The 23,936-nt window shown below is 46.0% G+C and overlaps 2 protein-coding genes across 2 annotated transcripts in view; one reads left to right on the forward strand and one right to left on the reverse strand.

Moving 5' to 3' along the window:
* The window catches only part of LOC309567728 (sulfotransferase 2B1-like), a 97,730-nt gene that overhangs the window by 32,428 nt on the left and 41,366 nt on the right, over positions 1 to 23,936 (reverse strand). The gene's annotated exons all lie outside the window — the stretch shown is intronic.
* LOC309568903 (uncharacterized protein) lies at positions 5,358 to 6,485 on the forward strand (the record flags this gene model as incomplete). Its single annotated transcript, XM_082274679.1, has 1 exon — positions 5,358 to 6,485. The coding sequence occupies one exon, from the start codon at positions 5,358 to 5,360 to the stop codon at positions 6,483 to 6,485; it is 1,128 nt and encodes a 375-aa protein (XP_082130805.1).

The following is a 23,936-nucleotide window of genomic DNA, read 5'->3' on the forward strand; positions in this document are numbered from 1 at the left end:
TCTCCGAAAATGCTCCATGAACATTAGAAGTACTTGCTGCTCACAGACATTTTTCTTCATGTTAGAAGATCTCTGTGATTATTGAAGGGTTGACCCCTTTTCTAGAAAGAAATGCCACAGCAATGTTACCCAGTGTAAAAGCAGGGTCCTAACAGTCACTTTTACAAAGAAAAAAGCCCACCTGTAAAATAAACAATACTTTACTTACCTTTCTGGCGGTCCATGTAAGGAACTGTAAATCTCCCACTTCTTCGCTCCCCAGCTTTTGTGAGCATTCAACCATCAGATGAGTTGAATGCTTGCTCTCCCCACTTGCCAATTCTCCCCACTTGCTCCTGCTGTCTTGTACATCTTGTAGTTATGTATTAGCCGGAGTAAGGAACCAGAGCACTCATCTGACAGTCAAATGCTTGCAGTCGTTGGGAAGCAGAGAAGTGCCAGCTTTTTCTTACATGGGCCACTGGAAAGGTAAATAATTAAACTCTTCTTTGTAGGGCTCCCAGTATCTACTGAAAACTTGTTAAAGCTGAACAGTCATCATTAATACATATTCAATGTATTTGTATATGCAAGCAGTGTAAGCACCTAACAACAGGGCCAAAAATTTAGAGGAGTTGGCAATACAAGAAGCAAATAAGTTAAAGTGAATCTTAAAAAAAAAATATTATGTTCTGCAGCAAGGAACATACATTCCACATTAATAAGTATGCTACCAAAATTAGTGCGTGCAGCAAATTGCCTCCAGTATTGCTCCTGTTTCTTCTTATCCTAAACTGCCATTTTGCTGAAGCCCAGAGCCCTTGAACAGCAGTAACCATAAAGTGGAACTAAACCTATCTATTTAACAGTTTCAAAAAACAGTTACATTTCTGGAATCCTGGGATTGCTAACTGTCTCATTTGCTTGTGTCCTCAACCAAACTGTCAAACCATTAAATGGCTGGTGTCATAACTGATCACATGTGCAGCACCATGGCAGTTGCAGATCAAACAGAAACAGCTTCCTTGGCTGTAAAGGATGGGGGGGGGGTTCTGCTTTAAGGCTGTCCACAACCTAAAAATGCCTAAAAATGGAGAGCAACTGAGCATGTGCAGAGCAGGGTGAAACAGTGTATTACTGGATTTTAAACAGTATAGACACTTATTTTTAATGTTTTACATAGCTATACCTGCAAACGAGGCCAGCCTGAAGTCATCTAGCAGGACTTCATTTCCTGACTAAAGTTCCACTTTTGACCACTTCAATACTGGGCACTTTTACCCCCTTTCTGCCCAGGCCAATTTTCAGCTTTCAATGCTGTCACACTTTGAAAGACAATTGCGCGGTCAAGCAACGCTGTACCCAAATTCAGCTTTGGCATGGATTGGCTACTCTGATGGGTGCTGATGGGCACTGCTGGGCGGCACCAATGAGCAGACACTTATGGGCACTGAAAGGCAGCACTTATGGGCACAAATTGGCATCTCTGATGGGCACAGATTAGCAGCACTGGTGGGCATTGACTGGAATTACTGCTGGGCACTGTTGGGGCTGCACTGATCATCAGGGCACTGTTGATCAGTGCCCTGATTATCTGTACAAGTCTCCACTGTGAGGAGATGCCACTGATCGGCTCTCCTCTCGTTACACTCTGCGAGTGTGATACGAGGAGAGCTGATAACCGACATTTCCTTGTTTACATGTGATCAGCTGTGATTGGACACAGCTAATCACATGGGTAAAGAGCCGCATCATTGGTTCTTTACTGAGAAGCAGGTTGTGCCATGTCCCAGGGACAGTGTGCCCATGAGCGCGCAAACGCGGTGAGACTGGAGCGATGTCATATGACGTCGTCCCAGAAGGACTATACAGTGGGTGGAAGGTAGGTAATGTGCTGCCAAGAAGCAGGAGGAGGGAGCATAATGACAGAGAGGAGTTCATCTCTGTGCTGTTTCTCTCTTCTCTTTTCTGTCACAGGCTGGTTCAGGAAAACCAGGACTTAGAGAAATCGGGTTGAATGATGGTGGTCACCAGACTGAGGATATCTAGTGGCAGAAAAAAATGGAATGGGGGATCTCTAGATTATAGATGAAAATTGCAGTAAAAGCTGGTTTTGGTATTTTATCTTTTTATTTTTTTCTTGTTATTTTTTGCCTAGAGGTTTGCTATAAGAAATAACAAACAAATTTATGACACTATTGTTAATGATCACCTACTAAGTTCAGTGTAACATCTTTACCGTTGATATCAGTTATGCCACGTGCATGTGTAGTCCCATTTGTTGTCTACTTTTTTGTATCTCTCAGGTACCTTTGATAGGACCTATGAGATCTGCACAAAACTCCAGTAACCTATATTCAGCTGACATCACAGAGCCAGTCCACGCTTTGCAGTGATCCTGACCTAATGTTGGGATCTGCCTATGGATGGGGCTTAGCTGCCCATGTGGGGACAAGTAGAACTACATTCACTAATGCCCGGACTTAGGCTGGGAGCTGTGATCATGTGACAGTCAACATTATGCAGGCCTCCCGAACTTAGAAGCAAGCTGCAATGACACTGTTAACTCCTTGCTCTCTGTACTAACACTGTTGACACCTTCAGACAATCTCATGCATTGGGGAAACCACTACCAGGTGTGCAGCATTTTGAGACTGGGCCTCTACCGGGCTTCACCAATCCAGCAAATTATGTCACTTCTTTCCCAGTGACATATCCCACAGTTGCTACTGGATACAGGAAATGCTCTTTCTCTCCAATCTCTGTACTTTCTCTCTGTGCTGTTCTCCTCAGTTATTTGTACATTGCATTATCATCTTTCTTTCACTTGTTGTTTCTATGCATTGTTGTACTGCTGCCATCTGCTGGCCAGAATTTGCATGCCGCATGCCTTGTTCTTGTTAAGTAAAGTTTTTTTACATCATGGGCGTAGTTTTTTCAGACTGTGTGTCTTGTCACATCGCGCAGCCATCTTCAGTTCCTCATGGCTGTGTGACTGAAAACTCCACATTTTTGGACTTGTGAAAAGGCATCAGTTTTTGACCAGCAGTTAGCCTCAGGATAGACACCAACAGGACAGTATTGATACCACTACTACAGAACAGTATTGTATCACCGTCTATTGCTGTATCTGGATTGAATAAACCCACGTTTGATTTCATCTTCATGCCTAAGTCTGGATTCATCTAACCTGAGCATCTGCCGGGCCGGTCTGCCCCACTGCTTGGATACGAAGGTAGGAAGTCACACAGCTATTATCAGTTATACATTCATTCGCCTTCATGTGGGGACAGAACAGTCAAAAACTGCCTTAATGTCCACACCCCGGCCACAGATTCCCTCAGAGTCCAGTACCACACTCAGGAATCTCCCTTGCAACAGGCTCACATCTGCCCGGCTACAGTGCATGTTCCACAAGACTTTGCTCGCATAGCAGAAGAATTGTTAACACATGCGGGGTCCCTCTCCAACCAAACCCCGCAAATGACTCAAAACACCTCAGGAACCTTGCCAGACTGCCCCAGCACAGTCGCACTGCAATTTTCACCCTCCAATTCAAAAGTTTATTTTCTTAACCACTTAAGCCCCGGAGGATTTGGCTGCTAAAGGACCAGGGGTTTTTTTGCGATTTTTTACTGCGTGACTTTAACGGACAATTGCGCGGTCGTGCGACGCTGTACCTAAACGAATTTGACGTCCTTTTTTTCCCACAAACAGAGCTTTCTTTTGGTGGTATTTGATCACCTGTGCGATTTTTTGATCACGCGCTATAAACAAAAAAAGAGCGTAAATTTTGCAAAAATAACAATATTTTTCACATTTTTTTATATGAAATTCCCCCAAAAAAAAAGTAAAAATCAAAATTTTTTAACATTTTTCGGCCAATTTGTTTTATGCTACCTATGTTTGGTAAAAAAAATCGCAAAAAGCGTATTTTGATTGGTTTGCGCAAAAGTTATCGCGTTTACTAACAAAGAGAAAGATTTTTGTCATTTTTGGTGTTTTTTTTTTTAACGCGTAATGGCGGCGATCTGCGATTTTTTTTTCGGTACTGCGACATTGCGGCGGACAGATCGGACCCTTGACTGACATTTTTGACACTTTTGGGGTTACCAGTGACATTACTGCAGTAATCAGTGCTATACATATGCACTGTTACTGCAAAAATGACACTGGCAGGGAAGGGGTTAACTTTATTGGACAGGGAGGGGTTAAGTGTGTCCTAGGGGCGTGCTTTCTACTGTGTAGGGACATTGCTATTGGTGTAAAAGCAAAGATCAACCGTTCTACATAGTAGAACGGTCAGATCTTTACTTTTACACAGGGAGAACTGACAGGCAGCTTGTTTACACAAGCTGCTCTGTCTTTCTCCCTTCACAGGAGCGATCGCAGTGTGACTGGCGGACATCGAGTCCGCCGGTCACACGCACTGACTTGCCTGTGAACGAGCCGCGGCGGGCGCGCGCCTCGGCGGGCGCGCGCCCGCTCGCTATAGGCTCGCAAGTCAGTGACAGGCGAGTGACGTACCGATACGTCACTCTGCCTGGCCGGGGCTGACCGCCGCAGTATATAGTCGTGCGGCGGTCGGCAACCGGTTAAAGAGACAGCGCACCTTAAATAAAAATGGCAGAAAAGGACATCGCACAGTTCCCAGTGATGAAACTAAGCTAATGCAGCCTGATACTAATCACTATGAAGAACAGGAAGCAGAACCCACACTTCCAGCAGACCAAGTCGTGCGACCAAGACGCTCCCTCAAACAGGCACTAAAGGTCAGGGAAAACTATCAAACCACAAAAGACGAGCTATGCGATAACCTGGAAGAGCTATGGGAACGAGTTTCCTCCCTCATGTCAGGACTTAAATCCTCTGGTGATGCCAAAAGCTTACAACTTGCCGTCAGGCGGCTGAACACAGCTCATGAAAGATACAAGAGACTGTCCATAAGGTATATAACCTTTCTAAAAGATGCTAATAATGATGAAGCCCTTTCAGAACTGAGCAAGGCGGAATCAATAGACAGACAAAGAGACGCCATGGTGCTGCGTGCTAAAGATAATGCGGAACTCCGTATCTCCCATTTGCAAGAAACTAGATCACACAGATCAAATTCATCTAAACATTCCTCTGGGTCATCATGCTCAAGAAGCTCAGCCCTAAGTGACAGATTACTAGAGGCCCACATAAATGCAGAGCAATCCAAAGCGAGACGTTCTTTCACTGAAAAATAAGCTCTTGCAAGAGCAGAAGCAGAGGCTAAAAGAGCAGAGGCAGAGGCCAAGAGGGCTGAAGCAGAGGCAGATGCCAAGAGGGTAGAAGCAGAGGCGGAGGCCAAGAGGGCAGAAACAGAGGCTCGAATAAAGATTCTTGAATCAGGGATGGAAGAGGAAATTGCATTAGCTAAAGTAAGACTACTTGAGCAAGCATTGAGCCAAGGTCTTGATCCAGTCTGCGCACCACCACAGGAAATAAAAGATCCAGCTGATCGGATCGTACCAGGGACTATGTACTGGAACAGTTATCTGCACCACCCCCCAGTATGCAGTACCGTCCAAGCCAACAACACTGAAACCTCCAAGCCAACTCTACCTACAGTGCCAGTGCCACTCACAGCGCCCGAGCAACCTGATGGCATTCACCCTGATGTGCCTTCTCAAGGACAGTTATTACAGCAACAAGGCTATCAGGCATTTCCTGGCCTACCCCCACAGCTCAAGCAGCAGTCATCACAATCTACAGAGGCTAGATCACAGCTCAACCCTGCAGCAACATCATTCTACCCGGAAGCATCTCACCCTTTCACGCTGCGCAGCCTACATGCCCCGGCGGCATCACAAGTTGTCATGGCAACAAGCAGTGATAAATTAGATATGTCTGAGTTTGCCAGGTTTATGGTGAGCAGAGAGCTAATTAATACAAGTCTCTCAAAATTTGATGACCGTGCAGAGAGCTACAGTGCTTGGAAGGCAACCTTCAAGGCCGCCATTGCCAACCTCAACGTAACAGCAGAGCAGGAGCTCGACCTCCTAATCAAATGGCTGGGCCCAGGCTCCACAAATCGTATCAAGAGCCTCAGAACTGTCTATGTGGGACAAGCAGATGCAGGTCTCGCTGCCGCTTGGCAGAGACTCGAACGTACCTTCGGCAGTGCAGAAGCAATAGAGAAAGCCCTATTCAAGAGACTGCAAAACATCCCAAAGATCAATCTTAAGGATGTCTATAAGCTTCAGGATTTGAGTGACCTACTCATGGAACTAGAGCTTGCCAAAAGAGACCCTCGTCTGACCGGGCTGTGCTACCTGGATACAGCCCATGGAGTGAACCCAATTGTCGTGAAACTACCATACAGTTTGCAAGAAAAATGGGCAGCATCAGTCACAAGCTACAAAAGGGTGCATGACGTCTCCTTTCCCTCATTTATTCATTTCTGCAGATTCATTGATGAACAGTCCCAGATGAGGAATGACCCCAGCCTCGATTTCCTGGAGTTCAACACTACAGAATAAAGTAGTCCCAGATGGTGCGTGACCCATAATTGCCATCATCCCATATAACTATAAGAAATAATAACACAAATGTGTTGTTCTCCTCTAGGGGGGGGGGGATTTTTAAGGCAATAAAAAACAAGAAGAGAAGAAAAAACAAATTAAATAAAAATGTAATATTTATTGATACAAAATTGATAAAACGACAATGTGCAAAACATGAATAACTCACATAACCTCATCCCAGTCCCATGGCCAACAGTGGAAGGGACCAAAGTCGGTCATGGGAAAAATAGGACCAAGGCAATAGACAATAAAATATTGCAAACAAGGAAATAATGGGGATACACAACTCCCACCCTGGGGTGTGATTCCCAAGGGAGGGAAAGTAATAAATCCCACGCGTTTCGAATTTAATGAACTTTTGAGTTCGAATCTTCATCAGGGATGTATATGTATTATGATCCCCTTTCGGATTTCCTGCTTTAGCTCAGTTCATCCACATCTTCAAAATCCAAATATTTTAGTCTACTGGTGGCGGAGAGAAAAAGGAAGGAAAGACCAAAAATCCGGTCTCCCTCAGTATGGTGAGGAGACTTGTAATCCCAGTAGGGTCAGGGGGTACTGGTAACAAAGACCCCTAAAAAGCGGTGCAAAAGAAAGCATATCGCTGTATCCTGGGTTTAGGATGCGGCAGAGCCCTCATAGAATAGCAAATAGCTTGACTCCAATCCTTGGATTCCAAATGTTGGACTGCATCAAAAGACTCAACCACCTCCTTCCTCAGAGGAGAGTGGAGAGTAATGGCACCATTAAAGCAGGAAATCCGAAAGGGGATCATAATACATATACATCCCTGATGAAGATTCGAACTCAAAAGTTCATTAAATTCGAAACGCGTAGGATTTATTACTTTCCCTCCCTTGGGAATCACACTCCAGGGTGGGAGTTGTGTATCCCCATTCATTTCCTTGTTTGCAATATTTTATTGTCTATTGCCTTGGTCCTATTTTTCCCATGACCGACTTTGGTCCCTTCCACTGTTGGCCATGGGACTGGGATGAGGTTATGTGAGTTATTCATGTTTTGCACATTGTCGTTTTATCAATTTTGTATCAATAAATATTTAATTTTTATATAATTTGCTTTTTCTTCTCTTCTTGTTTTTTATTGCCTTAAAAATCCCCCCCCCCCTTCCAGAGGAGAACAACACATTTGTGTTATTATTTCTTGGAGTTCAACACTACAGCTTCAGCGACACCATCATCAAGGTATGAAAGTGTCATGCATAAACACAGAGACTTTAAGAGCAGCGTGAGTGTTAGAAAGACTAACCTATCGTCTTCTGCAGCACCCACGGGTAAACAGTACAATATCTCATCTGGAGACAAGTCCTTCAATCGTGAATGTCCCATTCATAAAAAACCACACTCACTGAACAAATGCAGGGGGTTTAGATCCAAAACCATACAGGAGCGCAAGAAAGTCCTCACCGAGCTTGGGATATGTTTCAGATGCTGCGCTTCATTGGAGCACATGGCTAAGGACTGTAAATCCATCATCAAGTGTGAGGAGTGTCATATTGAAAGACATGCCTCAGCTATGCACCCAGTTCCACTCCCCAGAGACTCACCAGCTGCCGTCACCACCAGTCCTGCTCCAAGTCATGGCGGGGAGCCCCAGAACCACACTAACACAGCCGCCTCTGTCTCCTGCTCATGTTTGGAAGTATGTGGTGAGGGTCGGAGTGAAAAATGTTGTGCCCACATATGCCTAATCAAGGTCTATCCAGAAGGACTACCAGAAAAGGCAGTAAAAATTTATGCCATCATTGACGACCAAAGCAACCGGTCCCTTGCAGGACCTAAATTCTTCTAAGCCTTTGGGATAAAGGGACCATCAGAACCCTACATTTTAAATACCTGCTCAGGCCGCATAGAGACTAGTGGCAGGAGGGCGCAAGGATTCATCGCTTCTCCCATCAGTGGGAATACAGAAATACCCCTACCAACGATGATTGAATGCGATCAAATACCCAACCATAGGAATGAGATTCCTACCCCAGAAGCTGCATTTCACCAACCGCACCTAAGGCACCTAGCAAACGTTATCCCACCTATGGACAACAATCCTGAGATTCTACTCCTGCTTGGCAGAGACAATCTAAGGGTGCACAAGGTGCGTCAACAATGTAATGGTCCTGACTACGCGCCATATGCCCAGAGGCTGGACTTGGGATGGGTAGTCATAGGAAATGTATGCTTGGATCAACCAAGAATTGACTCCTTCAAAATGTACGTGCGTGGAGATGGTCGCACAACTTCCATTAAGCCGTGTCCTCATCACTATGAAGTGAAGGAGAAGTCTCCAGACCTCATACAACCACCTAACATCATTTCTCCCCTCTTTGCTGACAATTTGGGGAGATCAGTCTTTCACACAACCAAGGATGACGATAAAGTAGCCCTATCAGTAGAGGACAGAGAGTTCATCAAAATAATGGACAGTGAGTTCTCCAAAGATGAAACCGATCACTGGGTTTCTCCATTACCCTTCTGAACCACCAGGGTACCACGGACAATCGGGAGCAAGCGCTATCCAGATTTAACTCTCTTCAGCGTACCATGAACAGTAAGCTTGAGACGAGAGAACACATTGTTGCCTTTATGGATAAAATATTCCGTACCAATCCAGCAGATCATGCCACCAGGCCTATGTCTAAAGGTTCTTTTACTAACCCTACTTGGCTTACAGGTCCAGAGTTTCTGCTAGGACGGGCAGAAGAATGTGTACAGGAAGTTTTCAGCATCCGGATAATGATCCAGAAATCCACGCTGAAGTTTGTGCATTAGTCACTGAAACAAGACAGACCTCCAGCCTTGACTGTCATTGCTTCGAACATTTCTCCAGTTGGATGAGACTCTTCAGAACCATTGCAAGGTTAGTGCACATCGCTAGATGTTATCACAATAATCAGATAGATAAAGATTGTCATGGTTGGCATGTCTGCCATAAACCCTTCTCTGCTGAGGACATTTCTCATAGCGAGTCTCTCATAATACGTCATGTCCAGCAGGGAGAATTTACCGTAGAATGGAAGTGCTTGAACAGTAGACAGCAGATTCCTATAAAAAGTCCTCTTGCTAACTTAAATCCAATTATGGACAGTTTTTGCCTGCTCAGAGTTGGTGGTCGTTTGAATCAAGCCCACCTAGGAGTTGCGGAACAAAATCCTGTCATTATTCCCAGCAAACATCATATTACCACTAGGGTTGAGCGGACACCTAGATGTCCGTGTTCGACGGGTTCAGCCGAACTTTAAAAAAAAGTCCGGGTCCGTGTCCCGGACTTTTACCGAACTTTTCCCGGACACCGAACCCCATTGAAGTCAATGGGGACCCGAACTTTAAGGCACTAAAATGGCTCTAAAACACCAATGGAAAGGGCTAGAGTGCTGCAAATGGCAGCAAAACGTAGTTAAGAGCATGGCAAGTGCTCTGCAAACAAATGTGGATAGGGAAATAACTTAAAACAACAAAAAAAAACAGAAAAATAAAACAATGTTCTTCATCTCTGAAGGACGAGGCCCATATGGAGTAGGAGGGAGGTTGAGGTGGTGGTGGATGTGGCGGTGTCATAGGCGTGCGCACAGGGTGTGCCGGGTGTACCTGGGCACACCCTAATCACCTAGGGCACATAGCATTATCGCTCTGTTTGCCAGTGAGGAGATGGGAAAGATCTCCCTCGGACCTGCTCTGCTCTATTTCTCTTTGCCAGCAGGGAGAGTAATGTATCGGGGCCATGTACATGTAGGCAAACACATGCATGTGTATTTCAACTTTGGGGTGCACACCCTAATGCAATAGGCTGCGCACACCTATTGGCGGTGTAGGTGGAAGCGGCGGTGGAGGAGGACCAGGGCCGGATTAAGAGCATCATGGTCTTGGTGCTGAGGATTTTGAAGGGCCTTAAGGGCCGTGCCTTGGCATGCACCCAGAGGAGAAAGGGTGCAGCCATGCATGCCTAATTCAACATGGGATGCTGTCTCTGAAGCCCATAAACACATCCATGCATCGGCAACTGTCCCTCCTTGTCAGGCCTTCGCGCTGTGTGGGGAGGTTCTGAGGGTGCTGCCTGGGGAAGCGAGCATAGAAGCCAGACTTCTGTGTTTACAAGTGACAGAAGAGTGGTCACAGTGAATATGGCCAACCCGGGGCCTATATAAAAGGTAGGGGCCTGGAGCTGCAGCTCCAATAGCCCCTACGTTAATCTGGCCCTGAGGAGGAGGACGAGGTAGCCAACACTGCTTCTTTTCACAAATTTTAAATGAGGGTACACCCCAAAAGAGTGAGAAAGAGCAAAAATGGAACAATGGGTGGGTAAGGTCGGTATCCATTGCTATTCTGCACAAGGTACGGAAAAGTCCCGTGGGATCCATGCCTGGTTCATTTTAATGAACGTGAGCTTGTCCACATTGTCTCTGGACAGGCGGCTGCGCCTGTCTGTTATAACGCCCCCAGCCGTGCTAAATACCCGTTCAGATAATACACTGGCTGCAGGGCACGCCAGCACCTCCAAGGCGTAAAGGGCAAGCTCAGGCCATGTGCCCAATTTGGAGACCCAGAAGTTGAAGGAGGCAGACCCCTCATTCACTACATGTAGGCGTGTGCACACATACTGCTCCACCATGTTGGTAAAATGCTGCCTCCTGCTAAGACGTTCCATCTGAGCTGCTGGTGCTGCTGTTTGTTGTGGCGTGCTGACAAAGCTTTTCCACATTTCGGCCATGCTAACCCTGCCTTCTGAGGTGCTGGCGGTGCCCTGGTTGCGTTGGCGACCTCCTCCTCCTCCTCTGCCTTGTGCTTCCACTGTGGCCCCGCTGTCAGATGGGAATGCCAGCAGCATCGCATCTACCAGCGTGCGCTTGTACTCGCGCATCTTGCGATCGCGCTCCAGTGAGTGAATTAAGGACGGTACGTTGTCCTTGTAACGGGGATCCAGCAGCGTGGCCACCCAGTAATCAGCACAAGTTAGAATGTGGGCAACTCGGCGGTCGTTGTGGAGACACTGCAGCATGTAATCGCTCATGTGTGCCAGGCTGCTCAGAGGCGACGAAAGGCTGTCCTCTGTGGGAGGTGTATCGTCCGTGTCCTCTGTATCCCCCCAGCCACGCACCAATGATGGCCATGAGCTGGCCTGGGTGCCACCCTGCTGTGAACATGGTTCCATCTCCTCCTCCAGCTCCTCCTCCAGCTCCTCCTCCTCCTCATCCTCCAGAACTGTGCCCCTGCTGGACAATTGTGTCCCTGGCATTTGTGTGTGCAGGAACCCACCCTCGGAGCCCCTTGCGAATGACTGCCCTGAAAGCCTTTGAAATGTTACCTCTTCATCCTCCTCCTCCTCCTCCTCATCCTGTGCCACATCATCTTCCATCATCGCCCGAATTGTTTTTTCAAGGAGGCATAGAAGTAGGATAGTTAAGCTGAGAACGGCGTCATCGGCACTGGCCATGTTGGTGGAGTACTCAAAACAGCGCAACAAGGCACACAGGTCTCGCATGGAGGCCCAGTTATTGGTGGTGAAGTGGTGCTGTTCCGCAGAGCGACTCACGCGTGCGTGCTGCAGCTGAAACTCCACTATGGCCTGCTGCTGCTCGCACAGTCTTTGCAGCATGTGCAAGGTGGAGTTCCACCTTGTGGGCACGTCACATATGAGGCGGTGAGCGGGAAGGCCGAAGTTACGCTGCAGCGCTGCCAGGCGAGCAGCAGCAGGGTGAGAACGCCGAAAGTGCGCACAGACGGCCCGCACTTTCTGCAGCAGCTCTGACATATCAGGGTAGTTTTTAAGGAACCTCTGCACCACCAAATTCAGCACATGCGCCAGGCAAGGGATGTGCGTCAAACCGGCTAGGCCCAGAGCTGCTATGAGATTTTGCCCGTTATCGCACACCACCAGGCCGGGCTTGAGGCTCGCTGGCAGCAACCACTCATTTGTCTGCTATTCCATGCTCCTCCACAACTCCTGCGCGGTGTGTGGTTTGTCCCCCAAACAGGCAAGTTGTAAAACTGCCTGCTGTCGTTTAGCCCTGGCCGTGCTGAAGTTGGTGGTGAAGGTATTACGCTGTCCGGATGAGGAGGCGGTAGAGGATGAGGTAGCGGAGTAGGATGAGTTAGGAACAGGAGGCAAACTGAAGCGCCCTCGGTGGTGGAAGGACATGCGCCAAATTGCTATCCGCCTCAGGCCCATCCGCCACTGCATTTACCCAGTGTGCCATTAGGGAGATATAACGCCCCTGACCGTGCTTACTGGTCCACGTATCGGTAGTTAGGTGGACCTTGGCACAGATGGCGTTGCGCAGTGCACACCTGATTTTTTCCCCCACTTGGTTGTGCAGGGAAGGGATGGCTTGCCTGGAAAAGTAGTGGCGGCTGGGCACGACGTACTGTGGGACAGCCACCGACATAAGCTTTTTAAAACTGGGCGTCTCCACCAGACGGAATGACAGCATTTCAAAGGCCAATAATTGTGAAATGCTGGCATTCAGGGCCAGGGATCGCGGGTGGGTAGGGGGGTACTTCCTCTTCCTCTCAAGTGTTTGGGAGATGGAAAGCTGAACACTTCCACGGGACATTGTGGAGATGGTTGTTGGTGACCCAGGTGGTGGTGTTGCTGACAGATCGTCTGTTTGCGGGGTGGCAGGTGCCGGTATGACTACAGAGGTGGCTGGAGCGGCCGAGACTGCAGCAGAAGAGGAAGCAGGATGAGCCAGAGACGTTTCTTGGTTTTGAAGGTGTGTACTCCACTGCAGCTCGTGCTTTGCACTTAGATGCCTGATCATGCAGGTTGTGCTCAGGTTGAGAAGGTTTATGCCTCGCTTCAGGCTCTGATTGCACAGGGTGCAAACCACTCGTGTCCTGTCATCAGCACATTTTCTAAAGAACTTCCACGTTAGAGAACTCTTTTGAGCTGACTTTGGTGCGCTCGTTCCCTTGCTGCGTTGGGCAGTAGCAGGCGTAGTGTCTAGGGCACGGCCGCTCCGCTTCTGCACCCTGCTCCCTCTTCTGCTGTGCTGGTGGCTCTGTGCGACCACCGCCTCTTCCTCCAAACTACTCAGGTCACCTGCATGACCTTCATTCCATGTGGGGTCGAGGACCTCATCGTCCTCCACATCATCTTCCACCCAGTCTTCACCCCTGCCCTCCCTGTCGGTCTCCACAATGCTGAACGCCGCAGCAGTTGGCACCTGCGTTTCGTCATCATCGGAGACGTGCTGTGATGGTCCTTCCATGTACTCATCTTGAGAAATAAGTGGTTGGGCATCGCTGCACTCAATCTCTTCCACTTCTGGGGCAGGGCTAGGTGGATGGCCCTGGGAAACCCTGCTGACAGAGTCCTCAAAAAGAATAAGAGACTGCTGTATGGCTTGGGGCTCAGACTGCTTGCCTGATTTGCAAGGGGGTGAGGTGAAAGACGGTTGGACATTGGCTGCAGGTGCCAACTCTGACCTTTCTGCAGTAGACTGGGTGGGAGACAATGTGAAGGAACTGGAGGCACGGTCAGCAGCAAACCAATCTTCTATCGCCTCTACGTGTTCTGGCCTCATCACTTCTAGAGGCGTATGATGCCCTACCAAATACTGATGCAGGTTCTGTCGCCTACTCACACTTGAGGAAGGTGTTTCACTTGTGCGTGTAGCTGGCACAGATCGACCACGTCCTCTCCTTGCAACAGGAGCTCTAGCAGCAGCACCACGACCCAGGCCACGGCCCCTATTTGACGCTCTCCTCATATTTCTGAAATTTAAGATCTTGCCCTAGAAAGGTCTTTATTGAATAGCAGAACAAAAGAACAACAGTATCGCACGGGTGTATCTCACAGTCAAATATGCAAACTATGCCGCAATTTAATGTTTTTTACACCAAAAGGGTGTGTATTGAATAGCGGAATAGGATAAAAAACTGTGTATCTCACACGTACAAACACAGACTAGGCCCGATTAAATTTTTTCCTACCCTAAAGGGAGGATGAGGAAGAGGAGTATGGAACAGGCAGCACCCTCAAATCTTCAGAAGTATGAGATGAACCTCAAAAACTTGGAAAGTTGGATCTCACACGTACCGACACAGACTATTCCACAATTTAATTGATCCCCAAAGGTTTTTATTGAATAGCGGAATAGGAAATATGATCAAAAAAAGTGTATGTATCTCACACGTACAGAAGCACACTAGGCCCCAATTACTATTGTTTGTACACCTAAAAGGATGGATGAGGAGGAGGAGGAGTATGGAACAGGCAGCACCCTCAAAGCTTCAGAAGTATGAGATGAACCCCAAAAACTTGGAAAGGTGGATCTCACACGTACCGACACAGACTATTCCGCAATTTAATTGATCCCCAAAGGTTTTTATTGAATAGCAGAATGTAAAGAAAAAGGGGTTTGAATAACCCCTTTTTCTAGATGGGATGGTGACAGGCTAGCTTAACGTTAAGGAAGCCATCTTAGGGGTTTTGGTGGGCATAGCTGTTGCTAGGGCAGGTTAGATAAACAAGGCTACGTTTGGTTAGAATAAGCCCCAATCAGAGTGGGAATTCACTGTAGCTAGGGAGTTTAGGCTGTTAACCAGTTTCTTCCTGTTTTTCCCGCCTCCAGAGCCTGCCTGTGGGATACTTAAGAAGGCTCAGTTGGAGATGTTTTCACTCACCTCAAGACTAGCTTCGTGTCAAGACAGCAGCGTTCTGTTCCAGTTCGGGAGCTGTCCGGGAGTCTTCTGAGCCATATTATCGAACGGGCCGGTGTAGAGGGAGCGGAAGAGTGGATAAAGAAGTTTCTGGACATGCCGCCCTCTTCGGTCAAGCTGTGCCACCGGGAGCCATTTTTCGTTTCTCCCCTTGAGATGGAGCTGGCGGTCTGATCAAGTCTAGGAGCGGATGTCGTCAGCGGAAGAGCGGATGTCGTCAGCGGAAAAGCGGATGTCGTCAGCGGTAGAGGTCGGAGGGCACCGTCGGCACCGGATTCGTACGGAGACGATCGTTTGTCTGCTATGCGCAGGCGTAGTACGGTGAAACCTTCTGGCTGTGGAGGCCGTCTGAAGAGGAAAAGCGTCATTCAACACTGGAGCCGGACGGGGATTCGCGGTCGTCGGCGGAAGCGCGCGGGAGCGGCGCCCGGGGCATTCTTCTATCTGTCGGTGCGGCGGAAGAAAGATGAGAGACACGCGCCCCACCATTATTTCCCCACACCACATGGGCCCGGTCTATATCCAGGCGGACCCCGCTATCATCACGGAGTAGCAGAAGAAACAGAGCAGCAAGATGTCCTCCTCCAGTTCCATGCCCTGAAGTTGCCGGAGCATCCCTCCCACCACGGGACAGGTGAGGTGGCTAACCCCTTCATGTCATTGCAGGGCTTCCTTCCTTTAGCTCCTGCCAGCGGGTCTCCCCACAGAGGAATTGCGGCAGCTAGGAATAGCTGGAGCGGTGAGTTTTCAGCTTTGTCCTCCCCTGTGGTAATTTCTAAAGCTGTTGCAAGATTCTCTGAATGCATTTAGGTCTCTTGTGATTGTTTATGCTGCCTGTGCAGCAGTTTTTTACATTTCTCCTATTGACGCCTGGGCGCCATCTAGTGGCCCTTGGGCATTAGACACATTTTCGCATGATTTAATATAGTTTTATAAAAAAAAAGGGGGAGGAATTTTAAATTAATTAATTCCTTTATTTAGGTTTGTTGAATATGGAACGTTTTATGTTTGAAACATTGTGAGCTTAGTACTTTAAAACACTTATAGATTTTGCTGTTATATTAAATCAATAAGCTATCAAACTAACGGATTGTGGAGCGATTTGCGGACAGGCTTCGGAAGTAGACTGCTGCAAAAAAAAAAAAAAGAGTAACTAAGCCTATATCTTAGAGGTTAGAGCAGCGGGTTCTCAGTGAGCAGGTTATGGTTTCTAGCCCAAGTGGGGGACACCATACTATATTTAAAAAAAAAAAAGAGATTTTGTTATTGCAACACTTAAGTACTATAGTTTGTTTTCTATATTCAGCAATTTTGTGTAGTGATCTAGGCTTACAGATATTATGGTAAGTATCCCCGCCTGTCCTGCGGGAGACCAGGTTTCGTTTCCCCGACGGGGAGGCATACTTTTAGGCGACAATGATAACACCATGTGTGCTCACTATTGTATTATGTGGTAAATATTTTGGCTAACATCTGTTTAGGAAAACATAGCTGTTGATTAAATCGTGGAGGTATCTCCCGTCGGGAACATTTGTTGCCGGTCCTTTTGCTCCTCCGACAGATAGAGAACCATATACATATGGGCTTGTTTTACCATTTGTTACCCCCCTTTGGGAAATTTCATTGATGTATAAACAAGGATTTAGCGTTTATCCAATGCTCCATTTTATGATTAGAGCGGCTCTGTGGCAAAAAAAAAAAAAAAAAAAAAACAATGGATAGTGCATTGGACTTCTAGCAGCCCCCCAATATGGGATGCTTCTTTCATGTTTATTTTGAATGTTTTCTTCCTTTCAGGTGGATCAACAATTTTATGCTTTCTAGTTCGGACCACCTCAGGCTGCTGATGATCCATAGGCGCTAGGTATTGTTTGCAGAAGTACAATCGTTCTTAGGTCCATCCCTTCGGTATATTATTCTCTAGTAAATCGTATTCTGTCATTTCTGGTTTTGACTCTTTCACAGCTTATGTCAGGTTATCTCTGTTGGTAAGGTTTCGGTTTCTGCTTTATTTAAGGCAGGGCTATTTGGCAGGAGGAATTTATCCTTGTTCAGGAATTTGCTTTGTGGTTTCGATATATCTGGCACACCTATTGGTACGCTGAATCTTGGAACGGATGGGTGCAATTGGGTTGCGCTGACATCAATGTCCTCCTAGAATTTTTCCCTTAGTGGTTGCCCTAGGACTTTAGGGAATTGCTTTCCGAATTGACGCATTATGGTTCGGAAGATTAATAGGGTATTTTATTTTCGCATTAATTGTTCACCCTCCGAATCGCCCATGTGATCGAATTTTCAAGTATCTTGTATCCAGATGTCTGTTTTGGTTATCTGGAGTGAGGCTACTTTTGCCGCGTCGGACCCCTTGTCTAGTACACGGACTGGAAATATCTTTCAGTGGTTTCCCAATGCTGATCAGGCTAGTTTCGGTACTCTGCCCATATGCGGAACTTAGTTTGAGTCTCGTTTGCAGCACCGTATCTCAATTTCTTAGCCCCGGCTGATATGGCTGACTATTGATTGGTATGGTCAATTTGACTGTCTTATTTTGCGAGCCGCAGGAACGTTTTTTATGCACTTGTGGTCTGGCCATTTTAAATTTTACTTTGAAACAATACTCTTGGTCTTACATCGATGAGACAATAGCTAGTGTTTCTTTTGGCCATTTAACGTCCGGCAGGATTTAACGAGCTACCGTGGGATTTATTGGCGTCGGGATTTTAAACAACCCGTTGCACCAACAAAATTTTTTGGATATGCTGTGTACGGCCTTGGTGGCTGTCTGTTATTCATTCTATAAGTCGACTCTGTTTAAGACGGCCTTTTTTCCGCTAACAATTTTTTGCTGCCTTGGGGATTTTGGAGCTTTTGCCTGTTTGGAAGAATAAGGTTTGGATTTATTGCTATCGGATGTTTTGCTTCTTTGGCTCAATCAGTTGACTATTGAATGATTTGACACCGACCAATTGGGTGTGGGTAAGTAGCTACATCTACATTAGTTTAAATGATTCTATGATATGCCCTGTTATAAAAAAAAAAAAAAAAAATTTTTGATTCAGTTCCCCGGTACATTCAGTTGGGATCAACGAAGCTAATGCAGCTGCCAGGTTGTACATTGATGTTAGGCTTTTATAAAAATCTGTAGATGAAAGTAGAGTGCTTACATTTTATTACATTTGCGCTAATTCTCTTTATTGATATTTTAGGACACAGGTTTTCAATTTGGCTCGTTGGCCATTCATTCGGGCATTGGGCCCGGTCGAGAGCTAAAAGGAAGATTTCTACTGGAAATGTTGGTCTACATTCTCAAGATTTCAAGGTTCAATGGTTACAGTAAGCGGGAGTGTGCTGGTCTGCATTCATTTAAAGTTTTGTATGTTGTTACAAGTCATTTACCCTCAGGACATTCTTATGGTTCCTCTGAAGGGGTATTACCGTCAAGCTACAGTTAAATCTTTACACATTGATTTCCAGAATTGTTGATGTTTCCAATTTCTTAATTTGTCCAGTCTTCGGATGGTTTTATTTTCTATGAAATGGTACTCCCCTCAATGTTATGTTAGCTCATCTGGGGGGTAAAAACATTGGCAAGTTCAGAACCCTTGATCTCGTATTAAGTACAGTGGTTTAGCGAGCAGGGCAGAATTCTTACCCGGGATTTGTAGACTGTCGCAGGTCCCCCCCCCCCCCAATGTTATGTTAGTTCATCAGGGGGGGAACAACATCGGTAAGTTTAGTAACCTTTCTCTCATATTTACATTCGGGCGGACTTTAGTTATTTCAGGTCCGCCTATCCGGGGTTTAAGTTTGTTTTCTTGGGGATCTTCCACCGTTTAGTATGGTGGTGTTTAAGTTTGTTTTCTTGGGGATCTTCCACCATTTAGTCTGGTTAAAGCACCTGCATAATGCCACTTGAAAAAGTTCGGAGGCGAATTTCATTGGCATTAGCTAAAATGTTGGGTAGTGCTGGCATTCTATCATTCAGACCTTGCGATCTGGAGGATGGAATTGCCAGTTTTTATAGGTACGATGACACTCACATGTTTGATCGTGGGCTCAATATTTTAATGCCAATCTAGGCACCTGTGTTAGAAAGGCCGCGTAGTGGGGTGGTGACAGGAGGGCTGGAGCCTCCTGTCTGTTGGATAATTCTTGGATGTTATTATTGTATTGGTTTAACCTGGATCTTAGTGATCGGGTTAATTTTATATGTTATTATATATATTGGTTTAACCAGGATCGTAGTGATCGGGTTAATTTTATGTATATGGATGTTTTAAAGTATTTAAACAAGCATTAAACGGCCGCGGCCTTTAAAATCCAAATTGGTGTGGAGTGTCATCATTTCTTTTAGAATAAGTTAAAGTAATAGAATTTAAGTCCTGTCTACCATCCCATGTAAAGAAAAAGGGGTTTGAATAACCCCTTTTTCTAGATGGGATGGTGACAGGCTAGCTTAACGTTAAGGAAGCCATCTTAGGGGTTTTGGTGGGCATAGCTGTTGCTAGGGCAGGTTAGATAAACAAGGCTACGTTTGGTTAGAATAAGCCCCAATCAGAGTGGGAATTCACTGTAGCTAGGGAGTTTAGGCTGTTAACCAGTTTCTTCCTGTTTTTCCCGCCTCCAGAGCCTGCCTGTGGGATACTTAAGGGGGCTCAGTTGGAGATGTTTTCACTCACCTCAAGACTAGCTTCGTGTCAAGACAGCAGCGTTCTGTTCCCCTCCCCCCCTCCCCTTTTGTTTGTCGCGGCCAGTTATGCTTGTAGGGTCACCTTTGCGTGGTGCAAAGGGGGACGATATTAGTGATATAACTATTTATTCCAAGAAATTAAGGTTGTGGATAATTCTTGGATGTTATTATTGTATTGGTTTAACCTGGATCTTAGTGATCGGGTTAATTTTATATGTTATTATATATATTGGTTTAACCAGGATCGTAGTGATCGGGTTAATTTTATGTATATGGATGTTTTAAAGTATTTAAACAAGCATTAAACGGCCGCGGCCTTTAAAATCCAAATTGGTGTGGAGTGTCATCATTTCTTTTAGAATAAGTTAAAGTAATAGAATTTAAGTCCTGTCTACCATCCCATAGGAAATATGATCAAAAAAAGTGTATGTATCTCACACGTACAGAAGCACACTAGGCCCCAATTACTATTGTTTGTACACCTAAAAGGATGGATGAGGAGGAGGAGGAGTATGGAACAGGCAGCACCCTCAAAGCTTCAGAAGTATGAGATGAACCCCAAAAACTTGGAAAGGTGGATCTCACACGTACCGACACAGACTATCCCGCAATTTAATTGATCCCCAAAGGTTTTTATTGAATAGCGGAATAGGAAATATGATCAAAAAAAGTGTATGTATCTCACACGTACAGAAGCACACTAGGCCCCAATTACTATTGTTTGTACACCTAAAAGGATGGATGAGGAGGAGGAGGAGTATGGAACAGGCAGCACCCTCAAAGCTTCAGAAGTATGAGATGAACCCCAAAAACTTGGAAAGGTGGATCTCACACGTACCGACACAGACTATCCCGCAATTTATTTGATCCCCAAAGGTTTTTATTGAATAGCGGAATAGGAAATATGATCAAAAAAAGTGTATGTATCTCACACATACAGAAGCACACTAGGCCCCAATTACTATTGTTTGTACACCTAAAAGGATGGATGAGGAGGAGGAGTATGGAACAGGCAGCACCCTCAAAACTTCAGAAGTATGAGATGAACCCCAAAAACTTGGAAAGGTGGATCTCACACGTACCGACACAGACTATCCCGCAATTTAATTGATCCCCAAAGGTTTTTATTGAATAGCGGAATAGGAAATATGATCAAAAAAAGTGTATGTATCTCACACGTACAGAAGCACACTAGGCCCCAATTACTATTGTTTGTACACCTAAAAGGATGGATGAGGAGGAGGAGGAGTATGGAACAGGCAGCACCCTCAAAGCTTCAGAAGTATGAGATGAACCCCAAAAACTTGGAAAGGTGGATCTCACACGTACCGACACAGACTATCCCGCAATTTAATTGATCCCCAAAGGTTTTTATTGAATAGCGGAATAGGAAATATGATCAAAAAAAGTGTATGTATCTCACACGTACAGAAGCACACTAGGCCCCAATTACTATTGTTTGTACACCTAAAAGGATGGATGAGGAGGAGGAGGAGTATGGAACAGGCAGCACCCTCAAAGCTTCAGAAGTATGAGATGAACCCCAAAAACTTGGAAAGGTGGATCTCACACGTACAGACACAGACTATCCCGCAATTTAATTGATCCCCAAAGGTTTTTATTGAATAGCGGAATAGGAAATATGATCAAAAAAAGTGTATGTATCTCACACGCACAGAAGCACACTAGGCCCCAATTACTATTGTTTGTACACCTAAAAGGATGGATGAGGAGGAGGAGGAGTATGGAACAGGCAGCACCCTCAAAGCTTCAGAAGTATGAGATGAACCCCAAAAACTTGGAAAGGTGGATCTCACACGTACCAACACAGACTATCCCGCAATTTAATTGATCCCCAAAGGTTTTTATTGAATAGCGGAATAGGAAATATGATAAAAAAAAGGTGTATGTATCTCACACGTACAGAAGCACACTAGGCCCCAATTACTATTGTTTGTACCCCTAAAAGGATGGATGAGGAGGAGGAGGATGAAACAGGCAGCACCCTCAAATCTTCAGAAGTATGAGATTGTGTTCACTGTACCCCACAAAGATTGTGTTCACTGCACCCCAAAAGGATTGTCTTCACTGCACCCACAAAGATTGTGTTCACGTAATCCACAAAGATTGTGTTCACTGTACCCCCCAAAGATTTTGTTCACTGCACCCCACAAAGATTGTGTTCACTGTACCCCACAAAGATTTTGTTCACTGCACCCCACAAGGATTGTCTTCACTGCACCCCACAAGGATTGTCTTCACTGCACCCCACAAAGATTGTGTTCACTGTACCCCACAAAGATTTTGTTCACTGTACCCCACAAAGATTTTGTTCACTGCACCCCACAAAGATTGTGTTCACTGCACCCCAAAAGGATTGTCTTCACTGCACCCCACAAAGATTGTGTTCACTGTACCCCACAAAGATTGTGTTCACTGCACCCCAAAAGGATTGTCTTCACTGCACCCCACAAAGATTGTGTTCACTGTACCCCACAAAGATTGTGTTCACTGTACCCCCCAAAGATTTTGTTCACTGCACCCCACAAGGATTGTCTTCACTGCACCCCACAAGGATTGTCTTCACTGCACCCCACAAAGATTGTGTTCACTGTACCCCACAAAGATTGTGTTCACTGTACCCCCCAAAGATTTTGTTCACTGCACCCCACAAGGATTGTCTTCACTGCACCCCACAAGGATTGTCTTCACTGCACCCCACAAAGATTGTGTTCACTGTACCCCACAAAGATTGTGTTCACTGCACCCCAAAAGGATTGTCTTCACTGCACCCCACAAAGATTGTGTTCACTGTACCCCACAAAGATTGTGTTCACTGTACCCCCCAAAGATTTTGTTCACTGCACCCCACAAGGATTGTCTTCACTGCACCCCACAAGGATTGTCTTCACTGCACCCCACAAAGATTGTGTTCACTGTACCCCACAAAGATTGTGTTCACTGCACCCCAAAAGGGTTGTCTTCACTGCACCCCACAAAGATTGTGTTCACTGTACCCCACAAAGATTGTGTTCACTGTACCCCAAAAGGATTGTCTTCACTGCACCCCACAAAGATTGTGTTCACTGTACCCCACAAAGATTTTGTTCACTGCACCCCACAAAGATTATGTTCACTGTACCCCACAAAGATTGTGTTCACTGCACCCCAAAAGGATTCTCTTCACTGCACCCCACAAAGATTGTGTTCACTGTACCCCACAAAGATTGTGTTCACTGTACCCCCCAAAGATTTTGTTCACTGCAACCCACAAAGATTGTGTTCACTGTACCCCACAAAGATTGTGTTCACTGTACCCCACAAAGATTTTGTTCACTGCACCCCACAAAGATTGTGTTCACTGCACCCCAAAAGGATTGTCTTCACTGCACCCCACAAAGATTGTGTTCACTGTACCCCACAAAGATTTTGTTCACTGCACCCCACAAAGATTGTGTTCACTGTACCCCACAAAGATTGTGTTCACTGTACCCCACAAATATTTTGTTCACTGTACCCCACAAAGATTGTGTTCACTGCACCCCAAAAGGATTGTCTTCACTGCACCCCACAAGGATTGTCTTCACTGCACCCCACAAAGATTGTGTTCACTGTACCCCACAAAGATTGTGTTCACTGCACCCCAAAAGGATTGTCTTCACTGCACCCCACAAAGATTGTGTTCACTGTACCCCACAAAGATTTTGTTCACTGCACCCCACAAAGATTGTGTTCACTGTACCCCACAAAGATTGTGTTCACTGCACCCCAAAAGGATTGTCTTCACTGCACCCCACAAAGATTGTGTTCACTGTACCCCACAAAGATTGTGTTCACTGTACCCCACAAAGATTTTGTTCACTGCACCCCACAAAGATTGTGTTCACTGTACCCCACAAAGATTGTGTTCACTGCACCCCAAAAGGATTGTCTTCACTGCACCCCACAAAGATTGTGTTCACTGTACCCCACAAAGATTGTGTTCACTGTACCCCCCAAAGATTTTGTTCACTGCAACCCACAAAGATTGTGTTCACTGTA

The sequence above is a fragment of the Pelophylax lessonae genome (assembly GCF_965119305.1).
Source record: "Pelophylax lessonae genome assembly, chromosome: 12".
Taxonomy (NCBI): domain Eukaryota; kingdom Metazoa; phylum Chordata; class Amphibia; order Anura; family Ranidae; genus Pelophylax; species Pelophylax lessonae.